The sequence below is a fragment of the Phoxinus phoxinus genome, assembly GCF_949152265.1.
Source record: "Phoxinus phoxinus genome assembly, chromosome: 3".
Classification (NCBI taxonomy): Eukaryota; Metazoa; Chordata; class Actinopteri; order Cypriniformes; family Leuciscidae; genus Phoxinus; species Phoxinus phoxinus.
In genome coordinates, this window is record NC_136878.1 from 30036103 (window position 1) to 30054227 (window position 18125).

Below are 18125 nucleotides of genomic sequence, written 5' to 3' on the forward strand. Positions count from 1 at the left end.
TGAGTGACTTGTACACATACACTGTATATCACTGGGCTGCTCTTGATTGTGTTCACACGTGTTTGTTTCACACATGAAGGCCCGCGGGGCTGTTGCTGAGGTTTACCTGTCTGACTGATGTGTGTGGAAATTAGCTTGAGGCCACAGACTGCTTGGCTCCTTTATAGTCGGCTCTAGAAAAGGGGGGAGGTGCATCTGTGACTAACACAGTATCTATATATAGTAGCACTCGGAGGCACACAGATGGAGTACAGGACTAGAGTGGTTCTGAGTGCAGCAGATTGCAAAGATCAATGCATTTACCTGCTTCTCAGGTAAATGTATCTTTTAATGGAGTAAAAATCCACTTGCACATTAAATATTTTACAGAAGATTTCATGTTTTAAAAGGTTACAGAGACCCATCAAATTTTGTTATTATTATTATGTCCCTTTACATCACCCTGTATGATCTCAAGAAAACAAAAGGTAGCCAAATCCATTTCTAAGCTTAATTATCCGATGGCTAAGCAAATTAGTTTTTACTTTGATCAGGGACTCACTCCAGCTAATATAGCTCTGTTTTTTTTTTTTTTGTTTTTTTTTTCAGTGACAGACCACTTACAAATCAGCGTTAGACACTTGAGAAGGAGGCAACAAGTTTATCGTCATACATACTGTAGTCACGTGGTCAGTTTCATTCCCTGCCGACTTGTGTGACGGGATGGTCTACATGGTTGACAGATGTCATTAAATGCTTTGCAGCTAAGTTTTTAGTGACGTACCATACATTTTCTTTCTTGTAAGGGAAAACTACTTATATTATGTTGAGATCACAAGAAAATTAAGTCGTGATCATGAGAAAACAACATGTTGGGCTTAATATGTAGAAGATGTAGCAAGGCCGATGACATAAAGCAAATGCATAGGTCTCAGAACCACTCGTGTTGTTTTATATTGATTTGTCCTCCAGTATGCTTTTTAACCAAAGCAACTACTGGAGTATAGCTTTTACTCTCCTGCTCCTGCTGGGCTGTCCTTCTCACTTAATATGTCTGGTTCCCAAGCCATCTACCTGTCATTCAGGGCATAATGTTTTTAATGCATGGTGTATGGCTATTTTTAGCTCAGTATCTTCCTCCGGATTGGGCATATCTGTAGAGACTGTGGAATAAAAAAAAGAAAAGTGCATTTACATTCCCAGCTGCTTTCTTACCATAGCAACTCACAAAAAAATTTTTGTGTCAGTTATTTAAAAGGGTAGCATGACATACTTGAAAAGAGTAAGAGAATAATTGTTTTATTTAAATGTTTATAACTAATCTCTGTCCTTTGTCTCTTAAGGACACATATCTAAACACATCACAGCCAATGCAACCAAACAAAGAACCAAACAAATCACAATAGCTGATTTATGTCTGTTTGGTCAGATAAGACAGTGGCATTGTAGAACTTATGGCACTAACCCAGCACTGTCATTAGAAAGCTGATAATACAGAGTGACTCATCTCTCAGTCTCCATAATGACAGGCCTCTCTGATACTCATTGGGAACCAATTGACCTTAGAGAACATTTTGACATTTTTTCATTTAGTCTTCCTTTTGACCTGCAGTTAGTGCTGCAGTTAGGAACATAAAATGTTCCTGAACCATTGTGTTAGTGTTATTTGCAAAAGATTCACTACAAATTCAAAACGAAACAGTACGTTATTTTAGAATCAGATATTTTTTTATGTGTCTTATTAGCCTCACTTATTGTATTATTTGTTTATAACCAATTACGTATATAAAGAGGACCAATTATGTGTTTTACATTTTCAACTTTCTTTAGTGTGTAATGTTGCTGTTTGAGGAAAGTTACAAAGTCCTCTCCAAAGAGAGTTATTCTCTATATCAGTAAGCACTCTTTCTGAACTCCCTGAAACGCCTTGAAGTCTTGAGTTTTCTTCCGTACACGTCCCAATATTCCTCATTTAAATAATTCCCGCCCAGATCATATATGCAAAAAAAGGAGCAGTTCCGGTTTAGTAGCGTTAGTAGTGTGTTGAAACTCGCGGTTATGGTAAAGGGCTTGACACTTTCGAAACATTTTTGAAGCTCTTGACCAATCACAACAAACTGGTCCGGCCGACCAATTAGAGCTCATTGCGTTTTTCCGAAGGAGGGGCATTGAGACCAGAAATAAACAGAGCATTACTGACAGATTTGGAAAAGAGGTGCTGCAACAATGTAAAATAAGTGAAAAATAAAGTGTTTTATGACCTCTTCTAGTAGACACCAAAAACAAAATCAAGAATTAGTAAAAGTGCATAATATAGCCTTAATAATACATGTTTTTTAATATTTAATCTTTTTTTTATTATTATTCTTATAGACATTTTTGCCTTTTTAAATAATAAATGTATTAGAGTAAGTGTATTTTGCTCCACTGTAAGATTTTTTTTTTTTTCACTTGTCAAATATAAAACTCGCTAAAAAGGTTTTTTACAGTGTAGGTTTAATTTTTAACTCATGATAATATTAGCTGTTCTGCACACATGTACTGTTTACACCCATATTGTTTATGGTACAGCCGGTGCAGAACATCCGTCCTATAAACACAACACGTATCAGATGGAATGGTCTATTTTCTGCCACTCCCTGTTATGGGTTTCAGTGACTACTGAAAGGATAAGTAGGTCCACATTATCAAGTGTATCAGGTCCTGAGGACTGACTCCCCAGGCCAGACTGGTCCCAGACACAGGGCCCTCTAATCTCCACTTTGGCTCTCTATCACCCTTCTCCAATCTCAAGCCTCTAAGTGAACCGCGATCCCCCATACAGCTTTGATTATGTCATCGGAGGCCATATGGTTCAGATGACGGAGGTGCTGATGTCTTATTAATCAGGAGCTGTTAATGTAAGTCGGAGCCATGTTGCCTGTATTTATGCACATTACTGCAGGATAAATGGTTGGCTAGGGGCCAGAAATACAACCCAAAGTAGATTGATGTGTGTTTTTTGTGATGAACTGACCCACAGCTGTTACTTTTAGCTTATGTTTAGAAGTCTTTCTGAATGTGTCTTTTGTTACATAAGGCAACGGGATCAATCGCGGGCCAGAGAACCATCCAGAAAGGTTATTATAGGAGGGGGGATGGCTCTCCTGCCGTCAGCATCTAGTGTTACTGATGTGATCGTGTGAGTGGTTGTGCATGAGCAGATCATATTGAATGGTAAGCTGATCAGATCTCCTCCCTGTTTACTCACCCGGGTGTGTGCCCTAGGGACGACTACAGGAACAAAAACATGGGCTTTGCCTCAGTGTGCATTAATGAAGGTGGCACTGTAGAGTCTGTAATGAGTTTCTAGTTTGCATTTGATTGGGTATTTGCCCTGTGACACAGAAGAAGACCTGTGAACAACTGACCCTTTGCTAAGCCAGCCACCAATCCTAGCAACCTAGCATTAAACAATCATTTCAAGCTTTTTCTTTTTCTCACTTTTTTTTATTTTTGGTAACATTAGGCTATGAAGAATATACTGTATGTGTCTAGATAGATAGATAGTTTTTAACACAGTCATGTGAAATGTATACAATATCATTGCCAGGTTAATTATAATAGTGACATTCACATGTACCATATGAGTTATAGAAAAGTTAGGAACAGTTCTGTTCCCTCACAGTAATGTGTTTAGGGATAAGTGGATAAGGATCAGTGTCACATGATGCTTCAGAAATCGTTCTAAAATGCAGATTTGGTGACAACATTTCAAGACAACATTTCTTTTTAATATCTTTTTACAAACAGTTGTACTTATTTGTGAAAACAGTGATTCGTTGTTTTCAGTATTCTTTTAATAAATAGAAAGTTAATCTATTTCTGTAGTTGTATGAAGTATAAATATTTGTATTTCTATACATATATTTCTAAAACATAAATTTATTTAGTTTAAGTTCTGTTCAATAATAAGTGCACATATCACACAGACCCTAAAAGGATTTGCATTAACCTCAAAAATAACCTTTGATATTTGTGTTCTGCAAATTCTCATATTTTACGTCAGTAATCTTTGACACTGTTTTTTATACTAAGCAAATGTAGGTCACAAAATGAAGTGATGACAGACCGTAAATGAATATGTCCGAATGAGCGAGGCTTTGAGTTTATTTGTTTATGAGATTGTACCATGACCTTGCTAACTAACACACATTCAGTACAGACCTTTTTTTTTTTTGGCAACATTACCGCATTTCCACGCCAGCTAACGACTACCCAGAATCACGCTTCCCAGCATGCACCCGATGGACACTGCACACTACGGACGTCCCAGCTCTTTTCCTTCCTGCTCTGACACATCCCTTTCACACCACTCGCTGCCCTCCTGACTTTTATCCCAACAGTACCTCATTTAATGTAGTGACTCCATATTTTCCTTCACTCAGCAGCCAGGATAGGTTTTCCACAGACACTGTTTCCCCTTAATTGGGGTTTCCCGACAGGGACTCTCCGTTTAGTTGAAAAAACACTGTGTTATTTGCATTGAAAGGGTTACACTGTTCACGGAACAGACCGTTACCTAGTGCCCTCCACATGAGAGATGGCTGCCAGTTTTTTTTTATGTTTCCACAAATACAGTTATGAGAGGTCGCAGACAAGGTGAAACTGCCCTGTTGTTTTAGTTTGATAAGGTTTTTCACTGTTCCTGAAGTGTACATTGATTCTTGGAATTTGTCATATATTAAAAAAAACTAGTTGGTTAACTGTAAATAGGAAACTATATTCTTAGGTCAGCTGTCAGAATATAGAATCTTATAGAATATTTACTGTATATAATTTGTTGTAGATCCACAAACACACACACACAGACACACACACACAGATTTATCAACTGTTGCTTTTTCTGGCTGTCCATTCTGCTGTGTGATGTAACAGTCCTCCACACTCCAAGCTAAATATGCATCAAAAATATTATAAATATATATGTTTTAGGAACAATCTTGGACTTTTGAGATGGTCTTCTCGGACTCAGAGGTAGACTGTCATTTTGAATGTGTGTATTCTGCTGAGTGTGTACCGGGTGGATGAGGACCCCAGGGCCTCTGCTGATGTATCTGTCACTCTGTGTTTCTCAGATTTGTTTCCTGGTGTCTGCATTCCGGGGACGTATGTTCTCAGAGGAAAGCTGCGCTACTCTTGGCCTCTTCTTCCATTACTTCCACCTCAGCCAGTTCAGCTGGATGCTCATACAGGTACAACTTTACTTTTGTCATTGACTTGTGTGGACAAAATTTAAAATTTGAATTGTGTCAAAATGTACTTACCCTCATGTTATTTCAAACCTGTATAACAATAAAAAAGCACTGAGACATTTTTTTTAAATATCTTATTTTGTGTTAATCAGAATAAAGAAAGTCATACAAGTTTGGAACAACATGAAGGTGAATAAATGATGATGGAATCTTAATTTTTGGGTGAACTATCCTTTTAACCAATTGAAGGTGAGATCAGGAAGTTTTCAGAGTAAAGTTTTTACTACAGATCATTTGAAGGTGTGCAACACACTTTTGTTTACAGTTTTTTCCAACTTTTTGAAACATGTCACTTAAAGTGCAAAACTATACACACCAAATCTCCAAAACCATAAGCTATTTCTCTGCCTTTGACTCAGTTTTCAATTGCATAAAACACTTTTTTCAAAACACTACACACAATTCTCTACCTAAAACACAAAAATCTAACAGGAAGTGACTTGCTTTCCTTTTCTAAACACAACCAATCAAAATGCTACACTTATTCACCAGGTCACACACACACACACACACACACACACACACACACACACACACACACACACACACACACACACACACACACACACACACACACACACACACACACACACACACTCCTCACATGTGCAAACACTAATTGCTTTACTGATCACTAACCAATCACTGCTTTACTGTAATATAGGCCTCAAAGGTCAGATTACCTGTTTTGAACAATGGATGCCAACAATGGACAGAGACCCCCCCCCACCCCCCACCCCCAACACACACACACACACACACACACACACACACACACAATTGTGTTCTTTACTGTATTCTAAAGAATATACTTTTGGTTTACATATGTTTATGGTTCTGTATACAACAGTAATGTTTGGCCTAATAAATATATTTATAAATAAAGTTTCTACATTGCATTTGTGTTTACAGTGATAGCCTACTTGTTACCTCTCTCAGCAGATTACTTTCACTGTAGAACATTGTATTGAAATGTAGATATAAGCCTATGAAAGACCAAAGAGCTTTAGATTTAGACCAACAGTGTTTACATATGTCCAAAAATGTACTATTATGAAAGAAGTGTTTGCCATTTGATGTGAATGCTTCATTCTGACATGTATTTATGGCATTTTGAATGCAGTGTTACATTTTAAAGGAGACGTGAGGCATTTTGCATTTTGTGTGTGCAGTTTTGGGAATTGTGTGTAGAGTTTTGAAAAAAAGGTGACATAGTTTTGAACACGTGTGTAAGCAGTTGGAAAAGACTGTAATCGATGAGCTTACTTACAGAGAGATAAACATTTCACAATTGTAAGTTGCATTAAACACACATTGCCATTGTTTACTAGAGTTCTATAGAACTTGCCCTCAGACAATAGACTGCCTGACAAGCTTTTACCCTCAAGAAAAAAGTCCAAAAAAAAATCTAGTTTCTGGTTCCACTTTTCTGACTGATATGTACATGTATGTATGATTAGGACATAAACTCTTATATAAGAGTTTTTGAAAATCCAGCAAATATCAAAAGGCCTTTGGTATTTGACTTGTTGCTCACGAGTAGGAAATGTTTTCACACAATATGTAAAAAAGTGTGTGTGTGTGTGTGTGTGTGTGTGTGTGTGTGTGTGTGTGTGTGTGTGTGTGTGTGTGTGTGTGTGTGTGTGTGTGTGTGTGTGTGTGTGTGTGTGTGTGTGTGTGTGTGTGTGTGTGTGTGTGTGTGTGTGTGTGTGTGTTTAAACAACAACACTTCTTGGCCTGCAAAATAACACATTTCTGCTGTTAAAATACAGACATTAATGTTTGAGCATCATAACTTCCCATTGTCAGCTCAGGATTGGCCCTTAATTAATACTCATTGTTCAATCTGTTTGGAAACACATGATTTATATTACGTGCTGCCTGACATGTTCCAGCTACGTGTTATTATTCTGGTGGAGATTTTGCAGGAAGGTGTTCCAGCACGCCTGCAATAGCTGTTCAGAGACCTTTGGAAAATCCATCGCATAACTCTTGCTGGACCTGTTACCCTTATGCCTGCTCTCTTCTTTTCCTTTGTGCAGTAATCCCTTCTAAGCACAGAAACCTGTCTCTGGAAGTCAATTCACTCATAGCTGTGAAGGTCGTCTTGTTCTCCAGAAGCAAAACAGGATTTGGCCAGAATATGCTTAATGCAATGAAAAAAGAACATAGCTTTTAATCCTCCAAAGACCCACACTAGAACACAAACATCTGGGCTAATGTGTCAGTTGAGGTTGAAAAGACATAGGACCTAGCACTGACCCTGGAGGAACCTCTCACCTAAATTGAACTTCTTGAAATCAAAGGCTGTTTTCACATAGTGGGATTATCTTGTTTTTCTCAATGATGCTGAAAAACACCAGGGGCTTAGCAGTTACATAGAGCATGTAATCTCTTTTGGCACTTGATGAACTGGTGTTGAAAGATTGTGCAAGAGAACATGAAATAAACAAACCGACTATGGTTTTAGGTTGATGGGGCCATAAATTGTGAAAGGGCCAAAAGTGTAAGGGCCAATATGTATGACACTATGTTTATGTAAGTGTGTTGATGTGCCGAAGTGGGCGTGAGTTTATGTAAACACACATGGAATAAATCACACACAAGTTGTCTTTGGTGAGAAAGGTAAATCGTGATTCAGACTGGAAAGTATTTGCATCCTGGAGAGAATGATTTGAACATGTGCTTGTCTTTATCTCAAAACAGTCTCAAAACAGCTGGCACAACAGCTTGTAATTAGAGCCGGGACTTTAACGCGTTAATTAAGATGAATTAATTACACAAAAAACAACGCGTTAAACATTTTTAACGCATTTTAATCAAACTTATTTTTGCACCGCGGAACGTTTCTCACTGGATGAGTTTAGGCGGACCGATTATACTGGAGCACCAATAGCGTTCATAACCGTACAACAACAAACCACAGTGAACATGAACAAAGAAGCTGACGAGACCGCTTTGGTTGGCCCCATGGATGGGACATTTTGTTATAAAAACGAACGGATGGAAGCGTCGATAAGAGCATGGTTGTGTGCAAGCTATGCAACAAGGAATTCGGAACGGCTATTGCTACACTTAATGGCAAAAATAGCACTGGTCTGCTGGACTTGGTTGAACAAAAATAAACAATATTTTGTTGCTTAAGCTTATGTATTCAGTCATTATTCAATGGTATACTAAAAATTACTTTTATGCCATTATATTTGTTCTCAGGTCAAATATTTATATGCAATTAAAATGTGATTAATTTCGATTAATTAATTACAAAGCCTCTAATTAATTAGATTAATTTTTTTAATCGAGTGCCGCCCTACTTGTAATACAACTTCACTTTATGTGATGTGTCATAATTAATTCACACTTTTCTCATTGTTGTTTAATTTCTCTGATCCGCATTTCACCGTTAAAAAAACTGCATCTTATTCAGTAACAACCCACAATTCAGTTTATGGGAGTCTGCTGCATCTTCTACAACCTAAAACTGACCCACAAGATGAGGAATTGCACCAGAAAAATTACATTCAGTGCAAATTTTGCTGGTAGCTAAATTAATTGAGAGAATCTGGGTATAAAACAAAGTTTTGTCTTTGTTTGTTCAAGGCTAGAAAGCTAGACGTAATACACTTGCCAAATGTGTGACTGGTTAGAGAGAAAATCTGGCATCATACACTAAACAACTGAGGAGAGGACCATAGTCCGAACACAACATACTCACACAGAAACGCACACCTCGTTGCTAGGAGATGCTTGACAAATAAAAAACAATATTAGTTCTAAAATTTGCTCAATATCAGACATGTTTGGTATCCTCAGACCAGATGGAATCATAGTCTGAAGATAAAACAATCGGTGTCCATCATACACTACATGATTTGTCAACTCCCGACTGCCCAGAAACTGCAGGCTGGTTCTCACTTTTGGCAACACCATTGACTCTTTCTGACTGCAAATATGTTTTAAAAGTCATGTTGTGTATTCCAGCCTTCAATGGAAATAGTGCAATAAAAGGGCACTGAAAAACGTACAATTTATCAATGAAAACGATTGATCTAAGAGTTTCTTTCTACGCACATGGACTCGTGTTTCAGCCAGTGCTAAAATAAATCCCAGAGACTCCATAAACTGCCACGGTTGAAGCACCGGATCAATGGAAGTTGCGAGACAGGCGTAGTGCCAACTTCTTCCATAATTACAAAGAGGCTGGAGAGGGATTGCAGTGTGTTTGGACACCCAAAAGCTAATACAACGTCCTGCCAGCTTCTCTTTTCTCTTCATCTCTTATCCAAGTTCCAAGCACAGCAAAACAGAGCTGCAGCAGTTTCTATCCATTTATGGAGTTAATATTGATGGATGAAGGTGCCACCTAGGACTTCAATGTTGATTTTGAACTATTTGCTGAAGTACCTCAATGCCTAAAATAAAGTAGGCTAGCTGAACAAGTAGTCCGAGTAGTTACTGAAATTAAGTACAATAGAGGCCGCGGTCTTTAGCCTCCTTGTTAGAGCGCCCACCTTCCAAGCCGGAGACCCCGGATCCCGAATCCCACTCAGAGCGGGTTGAGAAGGATCAGTTACACTAGTCTTATCAGAACATTAATCAACCATTCTTTTTTAATAAATCAGGCTTGTTTGTAACACGGCCATGTTTCCATTTGTTTATTTAGTAACACTTCTGTTTTCTTTCCCAGGCCATAAACTTCTGGCAGATATTGGTGATGAACGATGAGCACACAGAGAGACGCTATCTTCTCTACTTCCTGCTCAGCTGGGGACTTCCTGCTCTGGTCATCATCATTCTGGTTGTGGTCCTGCTGGGAGGTTTTGGATGGAGCATCCATAGTGTGTATGGCCTGGTGCAAGGAGATCTGTGAGTTTGTGAAAATCTGCCCACACACACACACACACCACACATTTACTTTTACATTTACTTACTAAATGAGGCCATACCGTTGTACATTTGTGTATAATTATAAATGCTGTAGAGTAGGGATGTCAAACGAACTAGTAATTTTCAGTAATACTTTGTAGAGTGAAAAAAAACTATGGAAGTGACTGTACATTCTCTCAGACTGTACAGTTCTCTTACTAACAAGGTTTGATTTTTTTCGTAAGCACTTCATGCATCCACAAACATGAAAGCTCACATTTTTGTCACTGTTTCAGACTCATAGTTCATATCCTGTGTTAATGTATTGTAAGCAATTTTCTGTCACACACACACACACACACACACACACACACACACTTCTTTGCCCAGTTTACATTAATTGATTGTGTGTGGTCAGGGTCTGTTGTTGGTAAGTCGGGTAGAGCTGCTATTTTTAGCCTCTCTGTGTTTATGAGATCACTAGCTGTGACTGTGCATACGTTCAGTTTCACCCCAGCCAAGCATGTAGTGATAACAGAACACTAAGGACACTCCTCTTCACCCTGTCTCAAAGAAGCTCTTAGCAAGTAAACTCCCAGATGACTCATGAAAGCCAAACATCTCTCTTTCCAAGAGCAAACAAATGATGTCACCTCACAGGTCACCGCAGTTCTCGCCTTTTCCCGTACCATAGGGAAATGTTTGTGGCCCGGGAAGAGTCAAATGCTATTACTAGAAGCACATTAGTATAAAGGTCATATTTAAACACACTTTAAACCTCACCATATGTGTAAATATAAATTGGTGACATGACTATTGGCACCATGTAGTGGTACAACTATTAATTAGATTTTATTTTATAGTAGTTTTATTTGTAATAAGTAATTGTAGTAACATTTTTAGTATTTTTGTTATGTACTTTTTTCCCAATTATTTTGTTATTTTTATTAAAACGGTCATTAAAAATACATTGTGTGTGCGTGCGTGCGTGCGTGCGTGCGTGTGTGTGTGTGTGTGTGTGCGTGTGTGTGTGTGTGTGTGTGTGTGTGTGTGTGTGTGATAATAACAATAAAACTATGCTGAGACATTTGTAAGTGACCTCACCCTTCACACAGAACATGTTTTTGCAGTTTGCTGCTCTGATTTTCCACCATTATTGTAAGTAACCATGCACTAGACAGACACTCTTGTTCTTGCGTCTCTCGTCTTTTACAGTGTCTCGTGCATGACACATTCTAAATCTCTAGACCTTGCAGAGTTTTTTTTTTTTCATTCCGCTGCCCTGCGTCGCAAAAAAAGAAAACATTAAATAAACGGTGTGAATGCCCCCTAATTGGCTTTATACCAATTGACTTTATGCCAATTGGACAAACTGATTAATCCAGGTGTGTCTGATTATTGTTACTGAGGTCAGGCACACCTGGATTAATCAGTTTGTCCAAAAATGGCAGACAGGAAACAAAGGAGCTGGCTGAAGTTCAGGAAGTAGTGCAGCTGGGCATAAAGCCAATTGCCAGAGAAATGCTATAGTTACTCAACAGGTATCACAACTACAAACTGACCTACATGTTTATTTCGTATTTCAAAAATGTGTGTTGTTTTCTGTCTGGCAGATATACAGGCACAGGCTATTACACTAAACCGAGCCAGTGTTTCAAAATTATAATCAGATGAAGTCAAGTGAAAAATAGTCTCGCGTAGCCAGACCTTCAGACTGACGGCTGAAGGTCTGGAATTCATAGCAGCTTTCTTTGGCCAAGGCCCGCCCATAAGGCAGTTTGACCGACATGTCAAACAACCAATTACAGTTCGTTTCGTTCAGCGTCACGTTTCGGGGCGTGGAAATGTCCCCACAACAACAGACCGGCGTGCAACAAGTCTCCACTAAGTGCCTCAAACAAAACTCCTGGACATCTCTTAAAAGAGTTTATGCCGTGAACCTCGCATACTTTTGAGAATCCTACGTTTAGCTGATCTTGATAAATGCTCATTGTCACTCATGTAAACACAACAGTTTTTCTTCCGCAATCACACGTCTGCGCTTTGTTTCCCGGCGGACCGAAAATAAACGCGACACTCGCGCCCCCCCGGAAATCCGATAAAATTCAACCAATCAGATGACGACTTCGACATTCCTGAAGTGTTTCCAGTTAAGTGTACCATATGCATCAGATGTTTAGCCAACGTTCCGTGGGCGTGACGGCTGAGGCTGAGACTAAGTGAAAAATGACCTGCTTATTTTCCTACATGCATTTCAAATGCTCTGAATTCTATTATGGCTACATTGTGCCATTTCTTCCCTATGAAATGTGTACGGACTGTGTTTGTCCATTCTGTCTGGACAGGGAGATGCCAGGCCTGTGAACAGAATGCAACCGCTGCTTATTTTGATACATATCACGTCATAACAAGATTACTCTGGGTTGAGTTTCCCAAAGCTTTCCCATTCCAAATACCAGCCAGAGACTTCATAACTGCATGCAGGACAAAAACAAATGCTGACTGGAAGAAATTCCTTAGATAGAAGGAGAGAATCTCAAAAAGAGAGAATCTCAGGAGATTCCATCTTTAGTTTGTGTTTTTGTGGTTCAGAAGTGAAAATAGACAACATTCATAAAACGTCATAAGGACGCCCATCATTCTTTCATGGAATACTAAATACACAAACACACAACCATAAACCTGACAATACATTTGTGTACCAATCCTCTTTATTGTGCACTGACAATATTCATTTTCTGTTTTGTCTTTCTTGTCATCTTTGTAGGTGCTTCATCCCAAATGTATATGCCGCTCTCTGTACGGCCGCCCTGGTTCCTCTCATTTGTGTGGTAGGGGTGCTGGTGATCTTCATCCATGCGTATCAGGTCACTCAGCAGTGGAAGGGTTATGATGACGTCTACCGAGGGCGAACAAACAGCTCAGGTGTGTAAGCTTGTGGTTTTTTTTGTATCGAATTTTACAAATTGCACAATAAATAGCCTCAAGGTATCCTACCATTTTAGCAGGGAAAGAACCTATCACTGCAGTGAACAAGTTACAAGAAACCGGTGCTTTTAAAGTAAAGAACTCATGATCATCAGATAAACTGAAAGTAAACTAAGAGTAGGTGCTTTCCTTTGGAAAGAGTCTTGTTAAGCAATCATCAGATTGCTCTGGGCTGTGCTTACAGGAATATTGCACTGCCTTCCAAATAATTACACACCTTCCAAATAACGTATTACTTTTTATGATGGTTTGTTAGTCTCTCCTTTATTTTATAAGTGCCCTCAGCAATTTTGAACAGGTTGTAGATCATTGGATTAAATCTAGTTTAACTCGCTTCTCCACTGCTGAGTAAATATGTATGTCAACTCTCAACTGGATGATTATTTATTTGGTGTTCACAACCTCCACCTTCATGTTTAGTCTCACAATTACCACTGTTTAAAAGTGTAATATCAGCACCTTCCAACCAATGTTTGTACAATTAGCATGTCAAACACTGCCTTTCGCTTGTTAATCCACCGTGATGGTTTCATTGTTTACCCGTATCTGCTGTTCTGGGCTTTAAATGGTGGTATTGTACAGTGTGCGTGTGGGTGGTCAGCAAGGGTTGCCATGTGCAATGTTAGCTTTCCTCTTTGTGCGCGAGCATGCTCGCGGCACAGCGGGCTAATCCTAAACCACTCAACTTTATTACAGAGGGCTGCACCGTCAGCCCACCCTTTGCTCGCAAACACAATGACCTGACTGTAGAACTCCCACTCGTGCTTTTTTTTTCATATTGCAGGACACACAGACGTAAGCAAATACATTATGCTGCAAATTTGCTCCTTGATGCCGGATGTGTTTAACGACTATCTAAGAAGCACAGTCGGATAAATACGCATCTTGTAAACTCGCTCTTTCCTGTTAACACTCAGCGGCTCTTCTAGATGTTGATTCTGCCAGGGTGTGTTACTGCTTGATTACACGTCAAACCAAACATTCAGCTCGGGACAGGGATGAACTGGCCACAGCGAGCAAAATAACTTTTTCCCGGTGGGCCGGTCGACAAGTTGAAAGCTAAATTTAGATATAAAGTAAATATAGTACGGTTTTAAAGAGAAAAGAAGTTCTGACATCGTCAGGCCAGCCCATTGCCTAAAGCCACAGCCGCAACATCCCATTTACTGCCAGAAGAAGGATGAAGTAAGAAGAAGGTAATGAAGGAAGAAGTTCAGCTCTGTACAGGTTAACTTAATCATCTAAAATCAAGGAATTATCACTTAAATGACCAAATAAATGCAATCACATGCGTCTTCAATTCCTAGTTTATTTAAAATATAATTCAATTATGCATGGTTTTAACATGGGTTCTGTGAATGATTGCATTTATTACTTCGAATTTCAGATATATCAAACTGTGAAAACTATATAAATATATAAAATGAAAATAAATAAATATTTAAAATAAATACTATATAAAATGACCACTTGCATCTCTAAACTGGTAGTTACATCTGTGACTTGCCTTTGAGATATTCTGAGGTGCTCTTTAAAATATCTGTAGAAGAACCACATTAGAGCCAAGATATTAAAGGGTAAGTTCACCCAAAAATGAAATTTCTGTCATTAATTACTCACCCTCATGTCGTTCCAAACCCATAAGCCCTTCGTTCATCTTCGGAACACAAATGAAGATTTTTTTGATGAAATCCGAGAGCTTTCTGACCCCCTTTAGACTGCAACGTTATTACCACTTTCAAGGCCCAGAAAGGTAGTAAAGAATTAGTTAAAATAGTCCATGTTACTACAGTGGTCAGTGGTTCATCCTTAATGTTATGTAGCTACAAGTATACTTTTTGTGCACATAAATAACGACTTTATTCACCAATTTCTTCTCTTCCGTGTCAGTCTCTGACGCTAGCTAGAGGCAGAGGTGTTCTTTCCAAGGCCTGTGGGGAGGTAATTACCTCAACCCTATTTAAAGATTTAATTTGGCTTTTGCAGTTGTTCTACATTATCTTAAGAGAAGTAGTGCTTGTTCACAGTGCAGTAATTTTATTGGAGAAGCCTTATTGGCTCAGGAATAATCCTTCATCTCTTTTAATGAGGCTTGTTTATGTGGTGAAGTATGACTGCAATAGCTCACTGATTGTACGCTGTGGGGGCTTTGAAGAATACAATATGAATACATATGAATGAACTAAAACTGAAAAATACTTCAAAAGCATTTTTTTTCTCTTAGTTCATGTTAATTTCTACATTTAATATGCCTGAGCTAACATGAGCTATAACAACAGTTGTTAGCAAAGATGAACAAATACTAAATGTATTGTCCGTTGTTAATATATTAACTTACCTGTAGGACCTTATTGTAAAGTGTTGTCTTGTTTTATGCTAATGTAGCCAGTTTAGTCTTAAAGTCCCCCTGTGGTGAAAATCAAGCTTTTAATGTTGTTTATATGTCTATGTGGTGTTTTTAATATGCTTTAAGACAAACTAGTTACAAATGCACGTCAACACCATTGCAGAGTATTTTCTCCTTAAAACGGCAGTGAACCAAATAGTCTCAAAATCACAGTTTGAAATCGCTGGTATTTCTGGTAAACTACCTTGTAACCAATCACGACAACGTGTGATCATCAAGGATTGGATCTCTGAGCTGGTGTGAGTGAGTGGAGGCAGGGCTAATTTGCATATTTATAGAACCACGTATACTAAATGAGGCAAGGGTGTAAAGTTACATTCAGGCTTTGTTAAGGCATAAAGATTTTTATTTATTTTTTTCAAAGAAAAAAAAACTTTTAAATATGCAATTTTGGTGATCAAAGATTAGTTTTAAAGGATACAATTATTGACCAGGGGACTTTAAAAAGTTATGAGCTGTCTTGAAGAAAAAATTAGATGACTGACTTTTAAAGTCACTTACCGAAAAAGGTCGATCAGTATAATTTGACTAGGAAAAGTAAGAATGATTACCCCTTGGTTAACTGCTATTTGGTCGAACTAGTACTTAATAAGACAGTCCTAACATAGTGGCTAAGTTTGTGCAACTGGCCTGGTCTGACATATGATCTGTTTCATTGTTAGTCATTAGACATAACTGCAAAGTCCAGCCTAAACCGTTGGTGAACATTTGAAAACCTGTATTTGCTTTTTAGTTATATAGCCCAGCATATAAACAGCCTAGTTAACTCAAATAAGAAAATGAAGGCGAATTGAAAATGATACAATGTCCTAAGTCAAATGAATTGTTCTTAGAATCTACTGCAGTGACTGATTGCCGTACTAGATGTACTTTGCGATAAAGAGACCAAGTTTTGATAGTAAACAAAGGGAGAGAACTCGTGACTTTTATGAGCCTTTTGTGTAATTGTACTTGGAACCAGACTTCATCTGGGTTTTACAGTCCTATTTAATATTGTTTTGTTTTTTGAGAACAAAACAGTCAAACTGGATTTTGATCTGAAAGAGTATATCCATATGCTTTCACTGTTCAGACTGTATTTGCTTAGTAATGACTTGCAGTACAGACACTTGATCCCTGGGTCATGCATAATATTTCCCACAATTTCATGATTGCATAATTCGTTTACAGCCCGTAGAGTCATACAGGCAGGGTTTTAGAGTCTAAATCACTGTTTATCACGATCATATTTCAGCTGCTTCTAAATGATGTCCATTTCACCCTCCTGCATCTCATATCTTTATGACCTTGCTTAATTGCTTGTATCACTAACACTATTCTCCTGTTGCATAACATTCCCAGGATTTGACCCAAAGTCTAGTGTCTGGATCCATGTGTTTTGGTGAAAACAGCAAATACTTTCATTTTGTTTGTTCGAGTTGAAAATGATCAGCAATGTACTTTTTAGGCAGTATACATCTCATTTTAATGTTGAAAAAGACTTTATAATGAGATTTATAAAATTGATTACGGTAATTCATATCAACTTATGGCTTAACTTATAGATTTTTTTAAATGGTATTTTTATTATTCAACTTATTTTGCATGTTGAATTTTCTTAAATACAGGCAAATCTGATATTATTATTTTTTTGTGATCTCACCTCTGTTTTAATGGTCACTGGAACTGCTGTAGAGTCTATCCATCCTCCTTTTTATGCTAAATTCTATTAGTTTTCCCTAGAGAGGTTTCAGAGAACATGTTGTATGGAACGTCTGGTCAGAGCGCTGGCGTGAGGCCAGACACGCTCCCCACACCCACAGTTCAGAGGAAGGAGCAGGATGTCCAAATGTCACCCACAAGCACACGTACACACACACACGCACACACACACACAAGGATATCAAGTGTTTGGTTCCAGAGAGCGTGTTGATCTAGTATGTACTTCCATCTTAAGCCTTTGTTTACTTCTCTCAAAATTGTTGGACACCTTTGGTGTTCCAGCAGATTTACTGGAAGATCTCAGCTCTTCCCACTCTCTTCTTCTTTCATCTCTTTACCAAGATCTTCTTCTTTAACCACCCATGTCTCTTCCAGTTGAAACACTTGGTGATTTTTTTTCTTCTTCTTCGTATCATTGAAGCTGTTGGCCAGGCAGATGTTAGCTCACTCAAGAGGGAGACAAAAGAAGGTCTTTCATCCTCTGAGCCGAACCACAGCTGAGTGTTGTGACAGCTGCTTTGGCATCTTAAACAGGAGCCAGAGTTCTGTTTCACATTTGGGCCCTGCTGTCTTCCTTCAGTGGTCCTCAGTGCTTGCCTTCTCATGCTGAGGCTCAAGAAACAAGGAAATCTTTTTTTAAACTTTGGAATAATAATATAGTTGTCTGTTGTGATTGTAGAGTGTGTTTATCCATTATAATCGATGAATATCTCAGCACCACTAAATATTATTGTCATGACTTATAAATGCCCAGTATTATTTTTCTGTCAGAGCACTACCAGTGTATTTAACATGATAAGGTCAGAATTCTAGATTCTGATTGGTTGATATGTTCCAGTGGATTTTGTTTTTCTGTATAGTTTCCAGATTGTTTAGTGCAGTGCAGTTTT

At 38.4% G+C, this 18125-nt stretch overlaps 1 protein-coding gene across 1 annotated transcript in view; it reads left to right on the plus strand.

The window, feature by feature from the left end:
* adgrv1 (adhesion G protein-coupled receptor V1) overlaps nucleotides 1-18125 on the plus strand; it is a 128231-nt gene that overhangs the window by 88965 nt on the left and 21141 nt on the right. Inside the window, exons 83-85 of the mRNA XM_079608572.1 lie at nucleotides 5097-5213; nucleotides 9961-10139; nucleotides 12907-13064. Coding sequence (XP_079464698.1) covers nucleotides 5097-5213; nucleotides 9961-10139; nucleotides 12907-13064 — 454 coding nt within the window. The remainder of the gene's footprint in view (nucleotides 1-5096; nucleotides 5214-9960; nucleotides 10140-12906; nucleotides 13065-18125) is intronic.